This window comes from Scyliorhinus canicula, chromosome 5 (genome assembly GCF_902713615.1).
Source record: "Scyliorhinus canicula chromosome 5, sScyCan1.1, whole genome shotgun sequence".
NCBI classification, from domain to species: Eukaryota; Metazoa; Chordata; class Chondrichthyes; order Carcharhiniformes; family Scyliorhinidae; genus Scyliorhinus; species Scyliorhinus canicula.
The window spans coordinates 62,921,429-62,941,125 of NC_052150.1; the positions used below are offsets into that span (position 1 = coordinate 62,921,429).

The 19,697-nt window shown below is 44.4% G+C and overlaps 1 protein-coding gene across 1 annotated transcript in view; it reads left to right on the top strand.

The window, feature by feature from the left end:
- Positions 1-19,697, top strand: part of LOC119966023 (leukocyte elastase inhibitor-like) — a 52,640-nt gene extending 32,943 nt beyond the window's left edge. Inside the window, exons 4-7 of the mRNA XM_038797171.1 lie at positions 154-271; positions 7,229-7,371; positions 7,456-7,623; positions 18,661-19,697. Coding sequence (XP_038653099.1) covers positions 154-271; positions 7,229-7,371; positions 7,456-7,623; positions 18,661-19,131 — 900 coding nt within the window. The 3' untranslated portion in view covers positions 19,132-19,697. The remainder of the gene's footprint in view (positions 1-153; positions 272-7,228; positions 7,372-7,455; positions 7,624-18,660) is intronic.

Sequence of the window (19,697 nt, forward strand, 5' to 3'; positions counted from 1 at the left end):
GTGTAAAATTACAGCGGGCCTGTCAGAGTCAGCAGTGATGTGTTACCCACCAACGCTCTGGAAATTCAGCCCAATATTTCCCTTGCCAGGAAGTGAACTTTCTTCCATTTGCACTTAAAGGGTTACTTAACATTTTTGTTCATTCTTTTTCAGGAATTCCAAAGTCAGATCTCAAAGTTTTATGATGCAGAATTGGCTACTGTTAGTTTTCAAAGTCAGCCAGGAGCTGCCATAAAAGAGATCAATGCTTGGGTAGAGAACAAGACAGAAGGTAAGATGTATTTGACATTTGCACTTCTACTGGGATTGAATCAGGAGAAAAGTAGTTCTTCCCGTAATAAAATGAAAGATAATTCTGAATTAACATTTCTCTGACTGCTGCTTACAATGAAAACAAACTGAATGGTACTGATGGGTTACAGACAGATACTAATGGGAAATAAAGTTATTGCCCAGCAGGACTTCACTTTATAATAATCTTAAGGTTTGATGTTGTTTCTGCTTGAAGGAATCCTTGAGACCAACATTTTAATTGCCTTGTTGGATAGATGGTATTAAGGATACAGGTTCACCATAAGAAATGGGAGCAGCAATAGACAACTCACCACTCAGCCTCTCAACCTATTCCACCATTCAGTAAGATGATGGTTGATGTGACGGTGGTGTTAACTCCACTTTCCTCCCTGCCCTCAATAACCCTAGACTCCTTTGTCAGTCAAAGATCAGCCTTGAATAGGTTGGGTGGGGTAACTGGGTTACGGGAATAGGGTGGAGGCGTGGGCTTAAATGGGGTGCTCTTTTCAAGGGCCGGTGCAGACTCAATGGGCCAAATGGCCTTCTTCTGCACTGTAAATTCTATGATTTTATGATTATCTTCCATGACCCACCCTCTGATGCTCACTGCAGAAGGGAATTCCAAACACTAAAAACCATCTGAGAGAAGAAATGCCCATCATTTTGGTCGTAAATAGGAGGCTCCATTTTTTGAAATGTTGTACCTTAGTACTTGATTGCCTCATAAGAAGAAAGATTGCCTCAGAATCTACCCTGTCAATCCCTCTCAGAATCATGATCTAATTGACTGGCAGAACAGGGTCAAAGGACTGAATGGCCGATTTTCTTTCTTTTGTTCCTATGATGCAGGAACCTTACTGAATCTTAAGCCAAATGAAGTGGTGACAGCCAGGGATGTTTGAACCAGTACACCAGAGAATTGCTGTTCAGTTCATCCATCCTGCAACTGAAAGGGTGTTACCTGTGGAGATCCACAGTGTTCAGTACTGGGTCTCTTTCTTGTAGCTCATATTGATAATTTGGACTCAACTGAAAGTGGCATGATAAAGAAGTCTGCAGATACAAAATTGACCATGTGGTTGACGGCGAAGAGGAAACCTTTACACTGCGGGAAGATAAAAATGGTCTGGTCAGTTAGTAAAAAAGTGGAAAATGGGAAAATGGAATTCAATCTAGAGAAGTGTGAGGTAATGCATTTTGGGAGGGGCAAAAAAGCAAGGGAATACATAATAAATGGAAGGATACTGAACAGCTGGAGGAACAGAAATACCTTGGAGTGTATGTTGGAGTTTCTTAAGGCAGCAGGACAGACGGTTAAGAAGGCAGATGGAGGGTGGCATGGTGGTGCAGTGGTTAACATTGCTGCCTCACGGCGCCGAGGTCCCAGGTTCGATCCCGGCTCTGGGTCACTGTTCATGTGGAGATTGCACATTCTCCCCGTGTTTGCGTGGGTTTCGCCCCACAACCAAAAGATGTGCAGGGTAGGTGAATTGGCCATGCTAAATTGCCCCTTCATTGGAAAAAATGAATTGGGTACTCTAAATTTATATTAAAAAAAGAAGGCAGATGGCCTGCTTTCCTTTATTAGCTGAGGCTGAGAATAAAAGAGCAATTAAGTTATGTTAGAACTGTATGCAGCACAATTGGAGTACTATATACAGTTCTGGTCACTACATTACAAGAAATGTATGACTGCACTGGAAAAGGTGCAGAGGAAATTTCCATAGAACCTTAAAATGCAGAAGGAGGCCATTCGGCCCATCGAGTCTGCACCTGCCATCCGAAAGAGCACCCTGCCTGGGCCCACTGCTCCGCCTCAGCCCCATAGACCCATCTAACCTGTACATCTTTGGATACTAAGGGGCAATTTTTAGCATAGCCAATATACCTAACCTGCACACCTTTTGACTGTGGGAGGAAACCGGAGCACCCGGAGGAATCTCACGCAGACATGGGGAAATGTGCAAACTCTACACAGTCACCCAAGGCTGGAATTGAACCCAGGTCCCTGGTGCTATGAGGCAGGAGTGCGAACCACTGTGCAACAAGGATGTTGCCAGGCTGGATAATTTTAGCTATGAGGAGCGTTTTCCTTGAAACCAAGGAAATTGAGGGGTAACTTAATAGAAGTATATAAAATTACGAGGGACCTGGATAAAAAATACAGGAATTACATAGTTACCTTAGTATAGGGATCAAAAACAAGCTATAGATTTAAAGTAATTAGTGTAGAATTTACAGGGGAGATGAGCAAATATTCTTTTACGAGAGGCTGAAGCCCTTGCCTGAAAGGATGATGGAGACAGAAACTCTCACTATATTTAAAATGTCTACTTCAAGAGGTGTGACCTTCAGGGCTCCAAACAATATAGGAAAGAGAAATTAGGCTGGGTTACTCTTCGCTGACCTGCACAGAGATGATGGTTTGAATAACCTCCTTCTGAATATTACATTTTCTATGGTTCTTTGCTTCTTATCCAAATGGCAGTCGCATACTTTTGAAACTGACTTCCATCACAGACCCACATCAGACAGATTGACAATGAAAATTGATTAGAGCAAATCACTCAGTGTTCAAGGCTGAGAATTTGGCTTCCATCTGTAGAGAGGTACCGTGTTATAATTTTCTTACATTCGTGACCACCCATCCCAGGTAAGTTTCCCCAAAGTTGTTGGTCTGGGCGTGACCCGTCAATGTGGCACCATCGGGCTTCGATACCCCCAAAATTGTTACAATCCTGGTGCGAAGGAATGAACTGGTTCCCTGTCTTTATTCATCGTGGGCAGCACGGTAGCACAGTGGTTAGCACAGTTGCTTCACAGTTCCAGGGTCCTAGGTTGGATTCCCAGATTGGGTAACTTTCTGTGCGGAGTCCGCATGTTCTCTCTGCATGGGTTTCCTCCGGGTGCTCCGGTTTCCTCCCACTGTCTAAAGATGTGCAGGTTAGGTGGATTGGCCATGCTAAATTGCCCTTAGTGTCCAAAAGGTTTGGGTGGGGTTACTGAGTTACGGGGATAGGTTGGAAGTGTGGGTTTAAGTGGGGTGCTCTTTCAAAGGGCTGTGCAGACCCGATGGGCCCAATGGCCTCCTTCTACATTGTAAATTCTATGATCTATGAACCCCCTCTGTTGGTCGATTTTCGCGAATACCAACAGGTATGTTTTAAAAGGAGATAGTTTAACCAGTCTCTCTTGAGTTAAAAATAGTAAGAAGTCTTACAACACCATGTTAAAGTCCAACAGATTTGTTTCAAACACGAGCTTTCGGAGCACTGCTCCTTCCTCAGGTGAATTCACCGGAGGAAGGAGCAGTGCTCCGAAAGCTGGTGTTTGAAACAAACCTGTTGGACTTTAACCTGGTGTTGTAAGACTTCTTACTGTGCTCACCTCAGTCTAACGCCGGCATCTTCACATCTTGAGTTAAAAATAGAGTGAGTTTATTAATTGCTAAATGCAAGAAAATGGTAAAACACATGCATATATATTCATACAGGTTAGAAGGGAGAATCAAGTTCAAAGTCATTAAATAAAAAATGATATACGTAACAGTCCTTAACGTGTGAGGAGTAGATGATTGAGTGTTGCGGCTGTCGCAATTCGAGATCTGGGGAATTGGCTTGAGTCAGCGAATAGTCAGTTTTGAGGTTCCAGGAGAGTCGACTTCAGCAGGCGAATAATCAGTTTTGTGATTCCAGGCTTCCCTACTTTGGTAGAGAAGCTTCCAGTTCTCGTTTCAGCTGTGGTGCTTGCTAACTTGACTGACTTCCACAATCAGAAAGAGAGAGATTAAGAATATACCTGCAAAGAGCAATTTACAGGGGTATTGTGTGTGCTTGCTGCATTTTACTTCTGTGTCAAACTTCCAGCACTTATTCTCACAGAACACACACACCAACAGATAACTTAGTGCAGCTTTCAGCTGGCTTTTAACCCATTCTTTGCATATTCCAAGTGGGAGAGCGAATCCACAAAATCTATGTGGGCATTTCACAGGGAATCTCATGATCAGGTAACCATTATGTCCCTTTGTCTCTACTGGATATGGCAGTTAGCTTCTGGATGCTTTTTGTCTTGTCTGGTAACAGGGTGAGTTCCCATCCTCTCTTAGAGCAGGGGTTCCAAAACTGTGTTCCACAGAACCGTGGGGTTCCAGAGGACCCCTACAGGGGATCAATGGTCGCTTTTGCCATGGATCCCAAGAGGAGCCGGGAGGGGGGGGGGAGTGAGAAGAGCCAGGAGGAGATGGTGATAAAGGCCTGGGTGAAGGTGGTTGATGCACTATCAATTACGACGAGATGAGAGTAGAGAGTAATCAAGGTCACCATCTTGAAGAAAGGAGACAAAGCATACTTTCGGAACTACCAAGGAATCTCCCTGCTCTCCATTGCCGGGAGGATCATCATTCTAATCGTCACTAGCTGCCTTCTGCTAGTCGCTAAAAAAATCTTTCCGGAAAGCCAGTGTGACGTCCGACCAAACCATGGAACAATGGACTTGGGGCGGACTCTGTGACCTGGGGCCGGCTCGGAAAATTGCTGGTTGGAGGGAGCGCGATTCGCGCGACACTGGTCCGCCGATTCTCCGGTCACTGGAGAATTGGCGCCATTGGCGCTGGCACGGCCACCCCCGGCGATCCTCCACGCGGGATGGGCCGAGTAGCCACTGAGATAGGCCGAGTCCCGCCGACGCCGTTCACATGTGGTCCTACCTGGCGGGACCTCGCCGTACATCCTGTGGGGTGCGGCCTGGTTGGGGGGGGGGGGGGGGGTTGCAACCACCGGGGGGGGGGGGGGGGGGGCTTCCACAGATCGGCGGATCGGCTTTTCCTGGTGGGGACCTCTTTTACTTCGTGCCGGGCCCCTGTAGCTCTATGTTGCCTTAACCTCAAGAAGATTCAAGTACTTTACCAATCTGACCCAACACAAGATCAAGTCTCTCCCTCAATCAAGATCAACAGAGATATCCTACAAAACATAGAATATTTCCCCTACTCTGCTCTAAATCTGACATCAATGCAGAGATCCAACATCATATCCAAGCTGCAAGTGCCGCCTTCAGGCACCTAAGTCTGAGAGCCTTTAATGACTGCGATATCCGTGCTGACACCAACATCCTTGTGTATAAGACAGTCATCCTCCCAACTCTTTTATGCAGCTTAGAAACCTGAACTATGTACAGATGCCACTTCAATTCCTTGGAGAGGGGCCATCAATGCTTTCTGAGACGGATTCTCTGCATCAGCTGATAAGACAGGTGCACTAACATGAGCATTTGGGAAGGAGCCAAGGACACCAGCATTGAGGCTATGATCATCCAAAACCAACTCCCCTGGCTGGTCTCGTCGTAAGGATCCCAGAGTCCCGACTGCCAAAATAAATCTTTGCACAATGTTGGCTCCCAAACGAGAGGAGGACAAAATAAGTGATTCAAAGACATCCTGAAGTCTTACCTCAAGAAATGCAACATAGACATCAAACGTCTGGGAGACCCTTGTTCAGAAGAGACCTACTAAGAGGAATCTGCTGTTTGAATTCTTTGAGAACACCCGATGGCAAGAGAAGGTCCGGAAAAGGAGCCTGGCGAAATTAATACCAGCGATCACGAGTCCAGGGACGAATCTCACCTTCTGGAAACATCTGCTAAGTGAGCGGTTGTAGATACGGCTCTAGGACTGGGCTCACCAGCCACGTAAGGACCACAGAACCCATGACCAGTGACATGGAGTATCTTTGGTGGACAATCATACTCGTTAACAAGTGATCGCCCAAGAGAAGAAAATTTGTTGAATGACAGGACTTTTTTATTACAATAAATGTATACATATAAGGCATAGAAACATGTTCTAAATTTGTTTTTCTATGTTTGTATCTGTTGCACAATGATAATTTTTTGTGGTTTAATCCTTCAACACAATAAGAATGTTTCTCAATGTTTCAGTTCTCTTAGGAGGCCAAAAGGGCTCTGTGACTGGAAAAATTTGGGAAACCGCGTCTTAAAAAATCACCCTGCAGCATTTCAGCCAGTAGCTTGTATGTTCATTTAAAAAAACACTTGAGTCCTATTTAAAGTCCAATATTTTCAGATGTACTTTCGTGTTTTTTTCCCTTCTTTATTATAACAGATAGCAGCCCATCGTGCAAAACATTACTTTAATTAGACTTGCTTATGAAAGTATGTATGGGGCAGCACGGTGGCCCAGTAGTTAGCACTGCTGCCTCACAGCCCCAGAGACCCAGGTTCAATTCCGGCCTTAGACGACTGTGCGGAGTCTGCACTTTCTCCCCGTGTCAGCGTGGGCTTCCTCCGGGTGCTCCGGTTTCCTCCCACACTCCAAAGATGTGCAGGTTAGGTGGATTGGCCATGCTAAATTGCCCCTTAGTTTCCAAAACGTTAGGTGGGGTTACTGGGTTACAGGCATTGGGTGGAGGTGTGGCCTTAAGTATGGTGCTCTTTCCAAGGGCCAGTGCAGACCCGATGGGCCGAATGATCTCCTTCTGCACTGTATGGATTCTATGATTCTATTGTATCTATGGTAGCCACCAGAAAATTGGGTGAAATCAATCTCCCATTTACTGGGATCTATGGCTGGAATGTATTTAAAATCTATTATGCGAACCATCTCAGTAAAAGAGATTGTTGAAATGTGAAGAGAGGAAATCTGCATGAACTCACTGCTGCAACCTATTCAAATAAATTCTCCAGTACAACTTGTTGTGTTCCGCCAAAAAGCAATCACCCAGGAAAATCTGAACTTATCTGACGGATCTGAGCAAAACAGAAGACTCTGAAATTTACTGTTCGCAAATTGAACAATGCTGTGAAACGTAGTGTAATAGTACCCTAATTGTCAACTGCAAATATATTTTTGTCCTAAATATTAATTAGTCTGTCATCGCGTTCAATTGAAGCAACTCATTTGTGTGCTTTCATTTAGGTACAATCCAAAACTTACTATCGGCGGATAGCATTGCAAGTCTCACAAAACTTGTTCTTGTAAATGCCATCTACTTTAAAGGGAACTGGAACAGCCAATTTACTGAAAATAACACATATGTAAAATCGTTCTGGCTAAACAAGGTATGATGCGCTGGTGATAAAATACTTCTTGGTGAGTTTTTACTTTTTTTGCTCAGTCAAGTTTATATTGAACTTTCTTTGCAGGTGGAATCCAAGCCAATAAATATGATGCAACAGAAAAATAAATTTCAGTTTGGCTATGTCGAGGAACTCCAAACCAATGTTCTGGAACTACCATACGTGCACAAGGAGCTGAGTATGATTGTCCTGCTGCCTGATGACATCAATGATAACTCCACTGGACTGGAAAAGGTAACTGAAAGAAGAAAACAAAAGGAAAATGGGGATGTTTACATTCAAACAGAGAGATTTAAAATTTACGATTGCTGATTAAATTTGCCTCGGAAATTCTTAGTTTTCCATTCGCCTACAACAGTATGAAAGCACGGCAAATCATAGAATTTATAGGGCAGAAGGAGGCCATTCAGCCCATCAGGTCTGCACCGGCCCTTGGTAAGAGCACCTTACTTAAGCCCATGTCTCCACCCTATTCCCATAACCCAGTAAAGCCACCTAACCTTTTGGACACTCAGGGGCAATATAGCATGGCCAATCCACTTAACCTGCGCATCTTTGGACTGTGGGAGGAAACCGGAGAACCCGGAGGAAACCCACACCGACATGGGGAGAAAGTGCAAACTCCATACAGACAGTCACCGGAGGCTGGAATTGAACCTGGGTCCTTGGAGCTGTGAAGCAGCAGTGCTAACCATTGTGCCACCATGCCACCCAAGTAATCATCAGACCGCATTAACCAGCACCCCACCTCCTATCCCCTGCCCCCCAACTAAAATGGAACAAGCACAATCAAACGGTGACGGGAGAGACCCTTGAGTCTGTTCTGCCATTCAGTCAGGTTATGGCTGATTGTTGTCCTATCTACATATCCCTACTTTTTCTGAATATCCCTTAATACCTTTGGGTTATCTATCTTGGTGTGTGTCAGGGGTACCAAAACCTCCCACCCGCAGCCTTTCTTCATCCCTGGGAATGGCCAGGATGTCCCTGAGTAAGACTACATGCTGATTTTGCTGGGCCTTTTGGGTCCATGTTTCTCATTCTTATGGATACTCATTCCAAATGGCTTGTTGAACATAAGATGGTGTTATGAGCCAGGGTTTAGAGAACCCCAAAGTGTATCATGGAGTTCACCTGACCCACAACTATAATAGATTGTGGTATGAGGATCACACGGCCCACTCTACAGGTGTGGTTCAGCAGAAATGGAAAAGTATTTTTTCAAAGCAAAACAATGTTTATTCTATGAACTCAAGTTAACCTTTTTAAAACATACAGTGAACATCTTAGCAACCATCAATTCAAATACATCCCCCAAAGAATACAACACTAAGTAACCCTTAATAACTTCCCAAACAACATCCAGAAGACAAAAGAAACACCTTTCAACAGAAGCACATCAGGTTAAAGTCACTACTGAAAACATTTATAATTCTGAATTCACTAAATGATCAAGAGATAATCTTTTGATGGCAGAGAGAATAGCAGTACACCTGCTTTGTCTGGCTTCAGCTCCAACACTGAAAACAAAACTGAAACACACCCTGCAGCAAACAGCCTAAAACAAAAGTAAAAAGCTGACAGCTCAGCTCCACCCACTCTCTGACATCACTGCAGTAATAAACACCTATTTATTAAAGGTACTCTCACTACAGATATTTACATACACACCCATTTATAAACACCCATTTCTTAAAGGTACTCTTACATGACAATGGCCTCTACCACATCAGGAAATTGAGGAGCTCGTTCAGCACTCACGGGACCCCTGAAGTCCTGGTCACAATAACGGACACCATTCACAAGTGAAGAATTTTCTATGTTCACACTGTTGAACGGCAGCAGACAGATCCGAACCAGCCTCTACCACCCGTCATCTAACGGCCTGGCCAAATGGGTGGCTCAGGCATTTGAGAAAGGCATGAGGAAGATGAACATAGGATCCTTGGACATGTGACTCGTAAGATTCCCTTTTAACTATAGCACCATGCCACATGTTACAACAGCCAGGAACCGCTCCTTAGCCTGGGAGTGCCTCCAACCGTGACCCAACACCCAGACTATCAGAACAAAGATGACTCTGGCTCAGAAATGGACACTGAGTCCATACAGACAGACAATGCCATGTCCAGTCCAGGATTCCGGCAATTGCTCTCCAGAGATTGTCTAGAAAAAGGCAGTCGACAACCGTTACACACCATCCGACCCAAACCTGCCTCAGGCAGAAGCACAGCCTCATGTGAAGCGGTGCAGGAGGCCTCCTCAGATGGTTGCATAGGGGAAGTTTTTGGACTTGGGGGCGGGGGTGGAAGAGTATAATAACCCACACGTAAAACTTAAGTCACGAGAGTCCCAGATGACCATAGACTGCTTTCCCCTTTGAGCTGACTGGTGATGAATTAACTGGAGGACCACCACACAGCAGGTACAGTTGAGAAGGCAGGCCTTCATGAATAACCAAAGGATGGGTAACCCGCACGAGCCCATGGGGAAACCGTAATTGATCTCCCCTTGGGGCGTGTAAAATATAAGCTTCCCCGGAAGTGTGCGGAGGCCCGCCCAGCTGTGGCTCGTAAGATTGTATTAATCAAATTAACGAATTTACCTGCCTGAATGTCTCTTTATATATGCACACATCATTACCCAATGAGTGTCCCCAACGTATATAAATTTAACTTCATGGGCAAATGCGGAGAATCGTAAAGGCTGCCGTGGGACAGGCCATGACCCACGGCAGCCTTCACGCCCACTTCCGGGGCCGATTCTCCCCCCCGGGCGTGGCTAGGAGCGCAGCCCCGTGCGTCACGATGGTCATCAAGGCCGCACGTCAAGCATCACGCCGGCTGACTCGGCCGATGATGTCGGCCGCGCATGCGCAGGTTGGACAACGCCAACATGAGGCTGTGCATCAAACGGGCATCTGGCGCCCGTTTCACGACGGCAGCGAGCAGGTGTGTTTGCTGCCGTGTTGAAATGGGCGTGAAGGCCCGGCCGCTTGGCCCATCGGCCTTGGAGAATCGCCGCTCGCCATTTTTCACGGCGATTCGTGGCGTGGGTCGGGCGTGGGGGGGGGGAGAATAGCGGGAGGGCGTGAAAAATGTCGGGAGGCCCTCCCGCTATTCTCCCACCCGGCGTGAGGGGCGGAGAATCGCGCCCCATATCATTCAATTAACAGATTCCATTTTTTCTTTAAATTAAACTTAACAAATAATTTTCACAAACAATTTTTCAAAAGAAATTGACAAAGAAAAGTGAATTTCCATATTCTCTATAAAGTATTACATTTAATGGCTCTTCTAGGATTCCAACAATCTGTTGGTGGTCAGTCCACTTTTGTGGTCAGTCAGTTAATTGATGATTTCATCAACCCACTTAATCTTGCAGATTTCCTTTTCTTCTAACATTTGTTGCACACTAGCAATGTCAATCCATATTCTTTTCACACTTGCAGTTTTTGTAGTGTGCACATTATCCCACAAGTAAAAATTAGTGGGAAAATTATTTCCAGTGAACTCCTTCACAGAAATTCCACTAATTAAAAAATTTTTTTTTAAGGGAGCCACCATTGATTGTTCATCCCCAATAGCATTGAGAAGGTGGTGTGAGCTCTTGTGCCGCTGAAGTCCATGTGGTGTAGGTACCGCTGTTCGGGAGGGAATTCCAGGATTTTAACCCAGCAACAGTGAAGGAACAGTGATTTATTTCCAAGTCAGGATGGTCTGTATCTTGAAGGGGAACTTTCAGGTAATGGTGTTCCCATGTATTTGCTGCCCTAATTCTTCTAGATGGTTGTGGTTGTGGGTTTAGAAAGTGTTGCCTAAGGACCCTTGGTGAGTTCCTGTAATGCATCTAGTCGATGGTACACACTGCTGCTACTATGCATCGGTGGCAGTGGGAGTGAATGCTTGTGGATGGGTGCCAATCAAGCAGGGTTCCAATCAAGTGGGCTGCTCTGTCCTGGATGGTGTCAACCTTCTTGAGTGTTGTTGGAGCTGCACACATCCAGGCAAGTGAGGAGTATCCCATTACACTCCTAACTTGTGCCTTGTAGATTGTGAACATGCTTTGGGGAGTCAGGAAGTGAGTTACTGCTCTTGTAGCGACAGCATTTATATGGCTAGTCCAGGTGGATTTCTGGTCAATAGTCAATGGTTGATAGTCGGGGGTTCGGTGACGGCAATGCCTTTGAATGTCGAGGGCAATGCTTAGATTCCATCTTGTTGGAGATGGTTATTGCCTGGCACTTATGTAGCATGAATGTTACTTGCTACTTCACAGTCCAAGCCGAGATATTGTCCAGGTCTTGGTGCATTTCGACATGGAAGGCTTCAGTATCTGAGGAGTTGTGAATGGTGCTGAATATGGTGCAATCATAAATCAACATCCCCACTTCTGACTTTATGTTGGATGGAAGGTCATTGATGAAGCAGCTGAAGATAGTTGGGCCTATTTGACAAACAGAATCCCATATCCACCCAAGTTGATAGGGTTGTTAAGAAGGCGTATGGTGTGTTGGCTTTCATTAAACGGGGGATTGAGTTTAAGAGCCGCAAGGTTTTTCCTGCAGCTTTATAAAACCCTGGTTAGACCACACTTGGAATATTGTGTCCAGTTCTGATTACATCTTTATAGGAAGGATGTGGATGCTTTGGAGATGGTGCAGAGGAGATTTACCAGGATGCTGCCTGGACTGGAGGGTTTGTCTTAGGAAGAAAGGTTGAGGGAGCTCGGACTTTTCTCACTGCAACGAAGAAGGAAGAGAGGTGACTTGATAGAAGTGCACAAAGTGATGTGAGGCATGGATAGAGTGGATAGCCAGAGACTTTTCCCCAAGGCTGAAATGGCTGTCATGAGGGCACCTAATTTTAAGGTGATTGGAGGAAGGTATAGGGGAGATGTCAGAGGTAGGTTCTTTAGATAGAGAATGGTGGGTGCGTGGAATGCACAGCCAGCAGAGGTGGTGGAGTCAGAGTCATTAGGGACATTTAAGTGACTCTTGGACAGGCACATAGTTAGCAGTAAATTGAAGGGGTCTAGGTTAGGTTGATCTTAGATTAGGATAAATGGTCGGCACAGCATCGTGGGCCGAAGGGCCTGAAACTGTGCTATATTATTCTATGTTCTATATCCACTGCTTCCATAAGAGCCAGTGTTTCTGCAACTAAACTACTTTTTGCAATCCTTTTTATTTCCTTGGCTTCTCAGGCTAAAGGGCAACATTTCCGATTTTTACCCGCCAAAAAATATTATGAATCCAGCTGCATTCAAATATCCATCAGAATATAATTAATTTAGTTACGAAATATAACTAATTTAATGTTCTTTAGGTTGCCCAAAAATTAAGCCCGCATTTCTTCATATTTAATTTTTAAAATATTTTATTTACATAGAACAAACAGTGCAGAAGGAGGCCATTCGGCCCATCGGGTCTGCACAGACCCACTTAAGCCCTCACTTCCACCCTATCCCCGTAACCCAATATACCCTCCTAACATTTTTTGGTCACTAAGGGCAATTTATTATTGCCAATCCACCTAACTGCACGTCTTTGGACTGTGGATGGAAACCGGAGAACCCGGAGGAAACCCACGCAGACACGGGGAGAACATGCCTGTACAGACAGTGACCCAGCGGGGAATTGAACCTGGGACCCTGGCGCTTGAAGCCACAGTGCTATCCACTTGTGCTACCGTGCTTCCCTAATATGCCCTCAACTTTAGCATGCTTTATTATCGTAATCAGTTGTAATACATCGAAACTTGCATCAAGACTTGTCTGAATTCATAACTAATTCAACTGGCAATCAAGCTTTGCAACTGCTCTGTTTCTTGTTTAGATACAATACCATCTTTCTGTGATGACCGAGCCTGTTTAATCAGGAGTAATATTCTGAGTAAAACTGCTGATTCAAAGTTACTTAAGATTTTTTTCTACTTAATGTCAGAACAAATATATTGAAAAACCCTGAAGCCTGACTTTGAATTTTAAATTTCATTTCTCAAATTCCACAGTTCTACCCCATAAGAAATCATAGACATGCAATATGAAGATACCTGAAAATTTCCCTTTTTGATACCAGTAAAACATTGTGGCTTCTACTTTCAGCAAAACAGATCTCACCAAAAATCATCACACCCTCAAGTCCAAAAATGCATTTATGACTATCATTCAGGCAAGAAGTGCATATGGTGAACCACTGTGCACCTGTATTAGGGGATGTATGGTAGGACCTGCACTACAGGTTCGCCGGTAGCCAGTGCTGGCTAGCTCCGCCCACAAGGAGCTGTATAAATCGTGTCGCGTCTTTTCGTCCGACGTCACTTCGTCCAACGACACTTCGTCCACGTCTTTTGGTCCAACGTCTTTTTGTCCGCCCGTCTTTTGGTCCAACGTCACTTCGTCCAATTATCCAATTACAAATTAACTCCGTATAAAACCATTTAATTGATAAAATGCAAGTACAATACAGCAAGTGAATTTAATTGCTAAAATTCAAGTAATTGATAAAATGCAAGTAAAATGCAAGTTGAAAAATGCAGTTAAAAAGTTAAAAAATCTAAAAATGCAGTTAAAAAATCTAAAAGTTTACTAATTACTTAAAATTCCCGAAATTACTTAAAATTGATGTAAATTGTAAATTCCCGAAATTCCCTAAAAGTTAGATTTCCAGAACTGTACCCGAGAGAGAATAATGGGGAGAGGACAAGATGATTTGATATTCTACAATTCCGACAGACAGGGAGTCTAATTGGATTTAGACAATGAGTGCAGTTCTGAAAGAAGCAGGTTTAAACTCGATTTTCGTCGAGTGATTAAAACCTCTGGTTGGCAGTGGGTTCTGACATTACAGGTCTGAAATGATCAAATATTCCATCAGATACAATGGCTCTCATCACGCTGGAGCATACATGGGTGAATATCCTGCAGCTTATTTTAATAATGTCTGGAGATCAAGCAGCACAAATGCAGAACTCAACCTCAAGAGGCGAAATAGGTGGAGAGGATCCTTGAGCAGTAACATTGAAAAACTAAATTAAACTATTTGTAATTGGATAATTGGACGAAGTGACGTTGGACCAAAAGACGGGCGGACAAAAAGACGTTGGACCAAAAGACGTGGACGAAGTGTCGTTGGACGAAATGACGTCGGACGAAAAGACATAGCACCGTATAAATATGCATGACCTCCTCCTGATCAGCCATTTCGCCAGCTGCAGTAGGAGGCCACGCATCTGACTGTAATAAAGCCACAGTTGTACCAATCTGAGTCTTTCGTGCAATTGATCGTGCATCAGTGCATTTGTTTAGTTTCCAGAGTTTCCCTTCTAACTTTTCACTCTGCAGAGATACAGGGCGCGATTCTCCACCCCCACGACGGGTCGGAGAATAGCGGGAGGGCCTTTCCGACATTTTTCCCGACCTCCCGCTATTCTCCCCTCCCCCCACGGCCGCCCCACGACACGAATCGCTGCTCGCCGTTTTTTTACGGCGAACAGCGATTCTCCCCTAGGCGATGGGCCGAGTTCCCAGGCCTTTACGGCCATTTTCACGAACGCAAACACACCTGCTCTCACCGTTCGTGAAAACGGCCACAAAGTTCCGTTCCCGACAACCATGGCACCGATTGGCACGGCCGCAGCGGGTCCGAAACCCGCGGACTCTGGATCAGTCCGCGGGGAGGCTGAGGGGCATGACGGCCCGCGCATGCGCGGGTTTGACGCATATGTGTGATGACGTCATCCGCGCATGCGCGGGTTGGAGCCGTCCAATCTGCGCATGCGCGGCTGACGTCATCGTGCGCGTCAGCCGCCGTGACCCTTGGCGCGCGGGTTTAGCGATGGTCACTAAGCCTGCGATGCCATGGTTCACGGGGCCGTGCTGCTAGCCCCGACCAGGGAGGAGAATCGGGTCCCGGGAGGGGGTGCGGAGGCTGCCGTGAAACACGGCCAGTTTCACGGCAGCCTTTACGACTCTCCGCATTTGCGGAGAATTGCGCCCACAGCTTTTACATCAACACTCCCACAAATATGACTAACAAAGCTATAAGACTTTCAGGATTAATTTCCTGCTGTGGGAGAGCCCACACACACATCGATATTGCTCAGTTGTTCTTCAAAACCCATGAGCTAGCGTTAGACCTTTAGGTCCCCTCTGCAAGGACCTTTTCTGTACAAATCAATCTATGGAACAAGTTTGGCTGTCTCCTATCTGGTACTTCAGAATAAACTCCAAATTCCTTCTTTAATCCCTTTTGTTTTCCTTCTCTGATTTGTTTCCCGTTAGTTTATTGACAAACGTCATGGTCATAAGGACTTTATTTTTCCAGTCCTACCTCAAGACTGTTTGTTCTGTAGCGCTCTTTGAATGTGAAATCTGTTGAAGCTGTGGCCTCTACTTGCACTTTGAGTCTTTTGGAACTATTACTGTGAGAAGTTCCACAGAAGAGATTATTGTGTAAAATTAAAACTCATGAGATTGGAGATAATGTATTGAGATGGATAAAAAGCTGGTTGAGAGACAGAAAACAAAGAGTAGCAATAAAGGGTTATTTTTCCAAGTGGCAGGCAGTGACTAGTGGGGTCCCACAGGGATCAGTGTTAAGACACCAGCTATTCATAATATATATTAATTATTTAGATGAGGAAACAAAATTAAATCTACAAATTTGAAGATGACACAAATATGGCAGGAGGGTAAGCTGTGAAGAGGATGCAGAGATCCTTCAGTGTGATTTGGAAAATTGAATAAGTGGACAAATGCATGGCAATGTGGATAGATGTGATGTTATTCACTTTGGTAGCAAAACCAGGAAGACAGACTATTATCTGATCTATATATTGGGAGAGGGAAATGTGCAATGAGGCCTGGCTGTCCTTGTACACGTCACTGAAAGAAAACATGCAGGTGAAGCAGGCAGTAAAGAAGGATTCAAGTACAGGAACAGGGCTGTGTTGCTGCAATTATACAGGACCTTGGTGAGATTACATCTGGAGTATTGTGTGCAGTTTTGGTCTCCTTATATGAGGAAGGATTTTCTTGCTCTGAAGGGAGTGCAGCGAAGGTTTCTCAGACTGATTCCTGATATAGCGGGATTGATGTATGAGGAGATATTGAGTTGCTTAAAATGACATTAGCTAGAGTTTAGAAGAATGAGGGGATCTCATAGAAACCTATAAAATTTGAACAGGACTAGAAAAGATAGATGCAGGAAGGATGTTCCTGATGCCGGGGGAATCGAGAACCAAGGTCATAATCAAAGGATATGAGGGAAAACAATTTCTTATGCAAATGGTGTTTATGTGCGTTCTGACCGCATTGACGCCGCTGTTGAGGTGACAGAGAATTGTCTGTCAGCACCCACTGCGATTTTGGTGTCAGAACCTATTCTCCGCCAATCACGCTTCCCAATTTTGGCGTCAGCCAAAGGAGAATCCCGCCCTGGGTCAGGCCCACTAATGATATGCCAATGGCGTTTACTGTGCCAGCAGAGTGGAATGCATTGACGCGCTGCCGAGGCACTGGAGAATTGCGATTTGATGGATACAAAGTTGGCAGAGTGACAGGAGCCAGAGATTTCTGTTGAACAACAGGAGGAATACACAGAACGGAGTTCTCCAAGGATCATTATTTGAACCATTGCTTTTCTTGATCTATATTCATGACACAGTGTCTTGGGTGTACAGGACACAATTCCAAAATATGCTGGTGACACAAAGCTTGGATGCATTGTGAACTGTGAGGTGGATTGTGATAGACTTCAAGACAACATAGACAGGCTGGTAGTATGGGTGAACATGCGGCAGATGGAATTCTCCCTAATCATACGCAGTGACAGAAAGGCTAGATTGTAACAGAGACCAGCATAGTATGGTTCACCCAGAATCTGTGCAATTACATATTTGTGTCTTTTCAGGCAAATGTTTTCACTTTCATTGTGTTTTGATTTAAAACATTGCTTATCAGCAGGCAAGGATGGGCTTGGAAATGGGCCCTGACTTACATTGGGCCCTTGCATTTCCTTTTCCTGTCAAAGTTAGTGGCTCATTTGGTGTTGAGAGCATAATAGCCCAGTCCCAAAAGGGTACGTTGAGATTACACTCATGGTGTAATTCCTTCTCAGCCTCTAAGGCAGGCACCCCAGGTAAATTACATTTTTTATCCCTATGACCGGGGAAGCAGTTATAGTTCAATGCTGAACAGTACATTAAATGGCTTCAGTTGACACAGTGCGGATGGCTATGATCCCACCAAGAATGGATCTCTCAGGGCAGAAATCAACATTTTGGCAATGGTCTGCTTTGGCAGACACAATTTGTGTTGTTCCCTGTGGAACAAGTCTTCCCTGGCCTCTCCTCAAGTGGTTGACGGTTGTCCAGATTTTTCATGGAACATTGAAACCTGGGACTTGACTACTCGAGTCAGTTGCCAGGTTACCACCTAATTTGGTGATGTTTGCAGTCAACTGAGAGGTGCGGCTGGTGTCAATTTGTAGGATGTGCAGTGTTTTTCAGGTAAATGACTAAAAAATGATGGATACTGTGAATTGTTGAGTTTGCAATGGGTTTTAGGGGTGCATTAATAGGGCAGGCCTCCTACAAATTCAGCCCCAAATTTATCAATGGAAAAGGTGTGAGTTGGGGGTGGCACGGCGACACAGTGGTTAGCACTGCTGCCTCACAGCTCCAGGGACCCGGGTTAAATTCTAGCCTCGGGTGACTGTCTGTGTGGAGTTTGCACTTTCTCCCGTCTGCCTGGGTTTCCTCCGGGTGCTCCGGTTTCCTCCCACAGTCCAAAATGTGCAGATTTGGTGGATTGGCCATGGTAAATAGTCCCTTAGTGTTCAAAAGGTTAGGTGGGGCTACTGGGTTACAGGGAAGGGTAGAGGTGTGGGCTTAAGTAGGGTGTACTTCGCAAGGGCCAGTGCAGACTCGATGGGCCAAATGGCCTCCTTCTGCAGATTCTATGATTTCATTTGAATTGAAAGGAGATAGTGTGGGCAAAAATGTTGATAGATGGATATGAACTATGGATGGAGAGACTAAAGGACAGAGGGTGAAACAGTCAAGGAGAAACAGTCGATTAGGGTTAAGAGAGACTTACTATAATCAGTGTAATGATAGGCCTGACTTGGGCGACATTTGTGCTGATGAAATGGTGAAACTGATTTGCATTGATGTAAAATTGGCAGTAAATCTTCCTGATCAGAGATGATTCAATATTGCCAAGTAAATACCATTTTATATTCATGAACTTATGTTTCTTTTCTGATAGCTTGAGCAGGCACTCACATACAAAAACCTGCTCATTTGGACCAATGAGGAAAACATGATGGAAATTACGGTTGAAGTTCATCTGCCCAGATTTAAGCTAGAAGACCAATTTGACCTTGAAGACATACTTCCAGCGATGGGGATGAGTGATGTCTTTGATCAGTCGAAGGTCAATTTGACTGGAATGTCGAAAACAAATAGCCTTTTTTTGTCAAAGGTCATTCACAAGTCCTTTGTGGAAGTTAATGAAGAAGGCACAGAAGCAGCCGGTGTCACTGCAAGCATAATTTCCCGTCGAAGTCTAGAATTGAAAAGAAAATTTGTAGCTGATCACCCTTTTCTGTTTTTCATCAGACACAACAAAACACAGAGCATTCTATTCTTTGGCCGATTCTCTTCACCAGGGAATGAGGTCAGGGAAAGTGGAGATGCAGGCAACATGATGCAGCAGCAGGTGCAATGCCACAAATAAAAAGTTGATAGGTGGAGAAAGATATAATTTTGATTGAAATAATTGCTTTGCCCACAATAATACAAAAGATCTCCCAGTGATTCTCAATTAATGAATGATGCCAATCTGGCAAATGGGAAAGGTTGAAACTGCACAAGGGGACTCGATGAATAACTTTCAGCTTTCCCTGCCAGTCATATTATGCTTGTGTAATAATGGTACCATTTAGGGTTTCAGTTTTCAACATTGCCTTTAAGATTACATGTTTTGAAGCAGATATTGCTTTCATTAAATTGCAAAATTGTATTCTGGAACGGCATATTCCTATTAATCAAGCTATTTTTGGTTACAAAATTTCAAATGATCTGATGTTGAAATAAAATGACAGAAAAGGCATTTTTGACACTGAAATAAAATTAAATAATCTGTAATTCAAATGAACTAATTAACAGGAATAACCTATTTAGCATTTTTGTTACTTTTAACACATTCATGTTTATCGGGAGAAATTACAAATGTAAGCATTTGGCAATACTTTGATTGTACCATTTTTTTCTTTCCAAAAAATAAATTCCTTCAACAGTGGC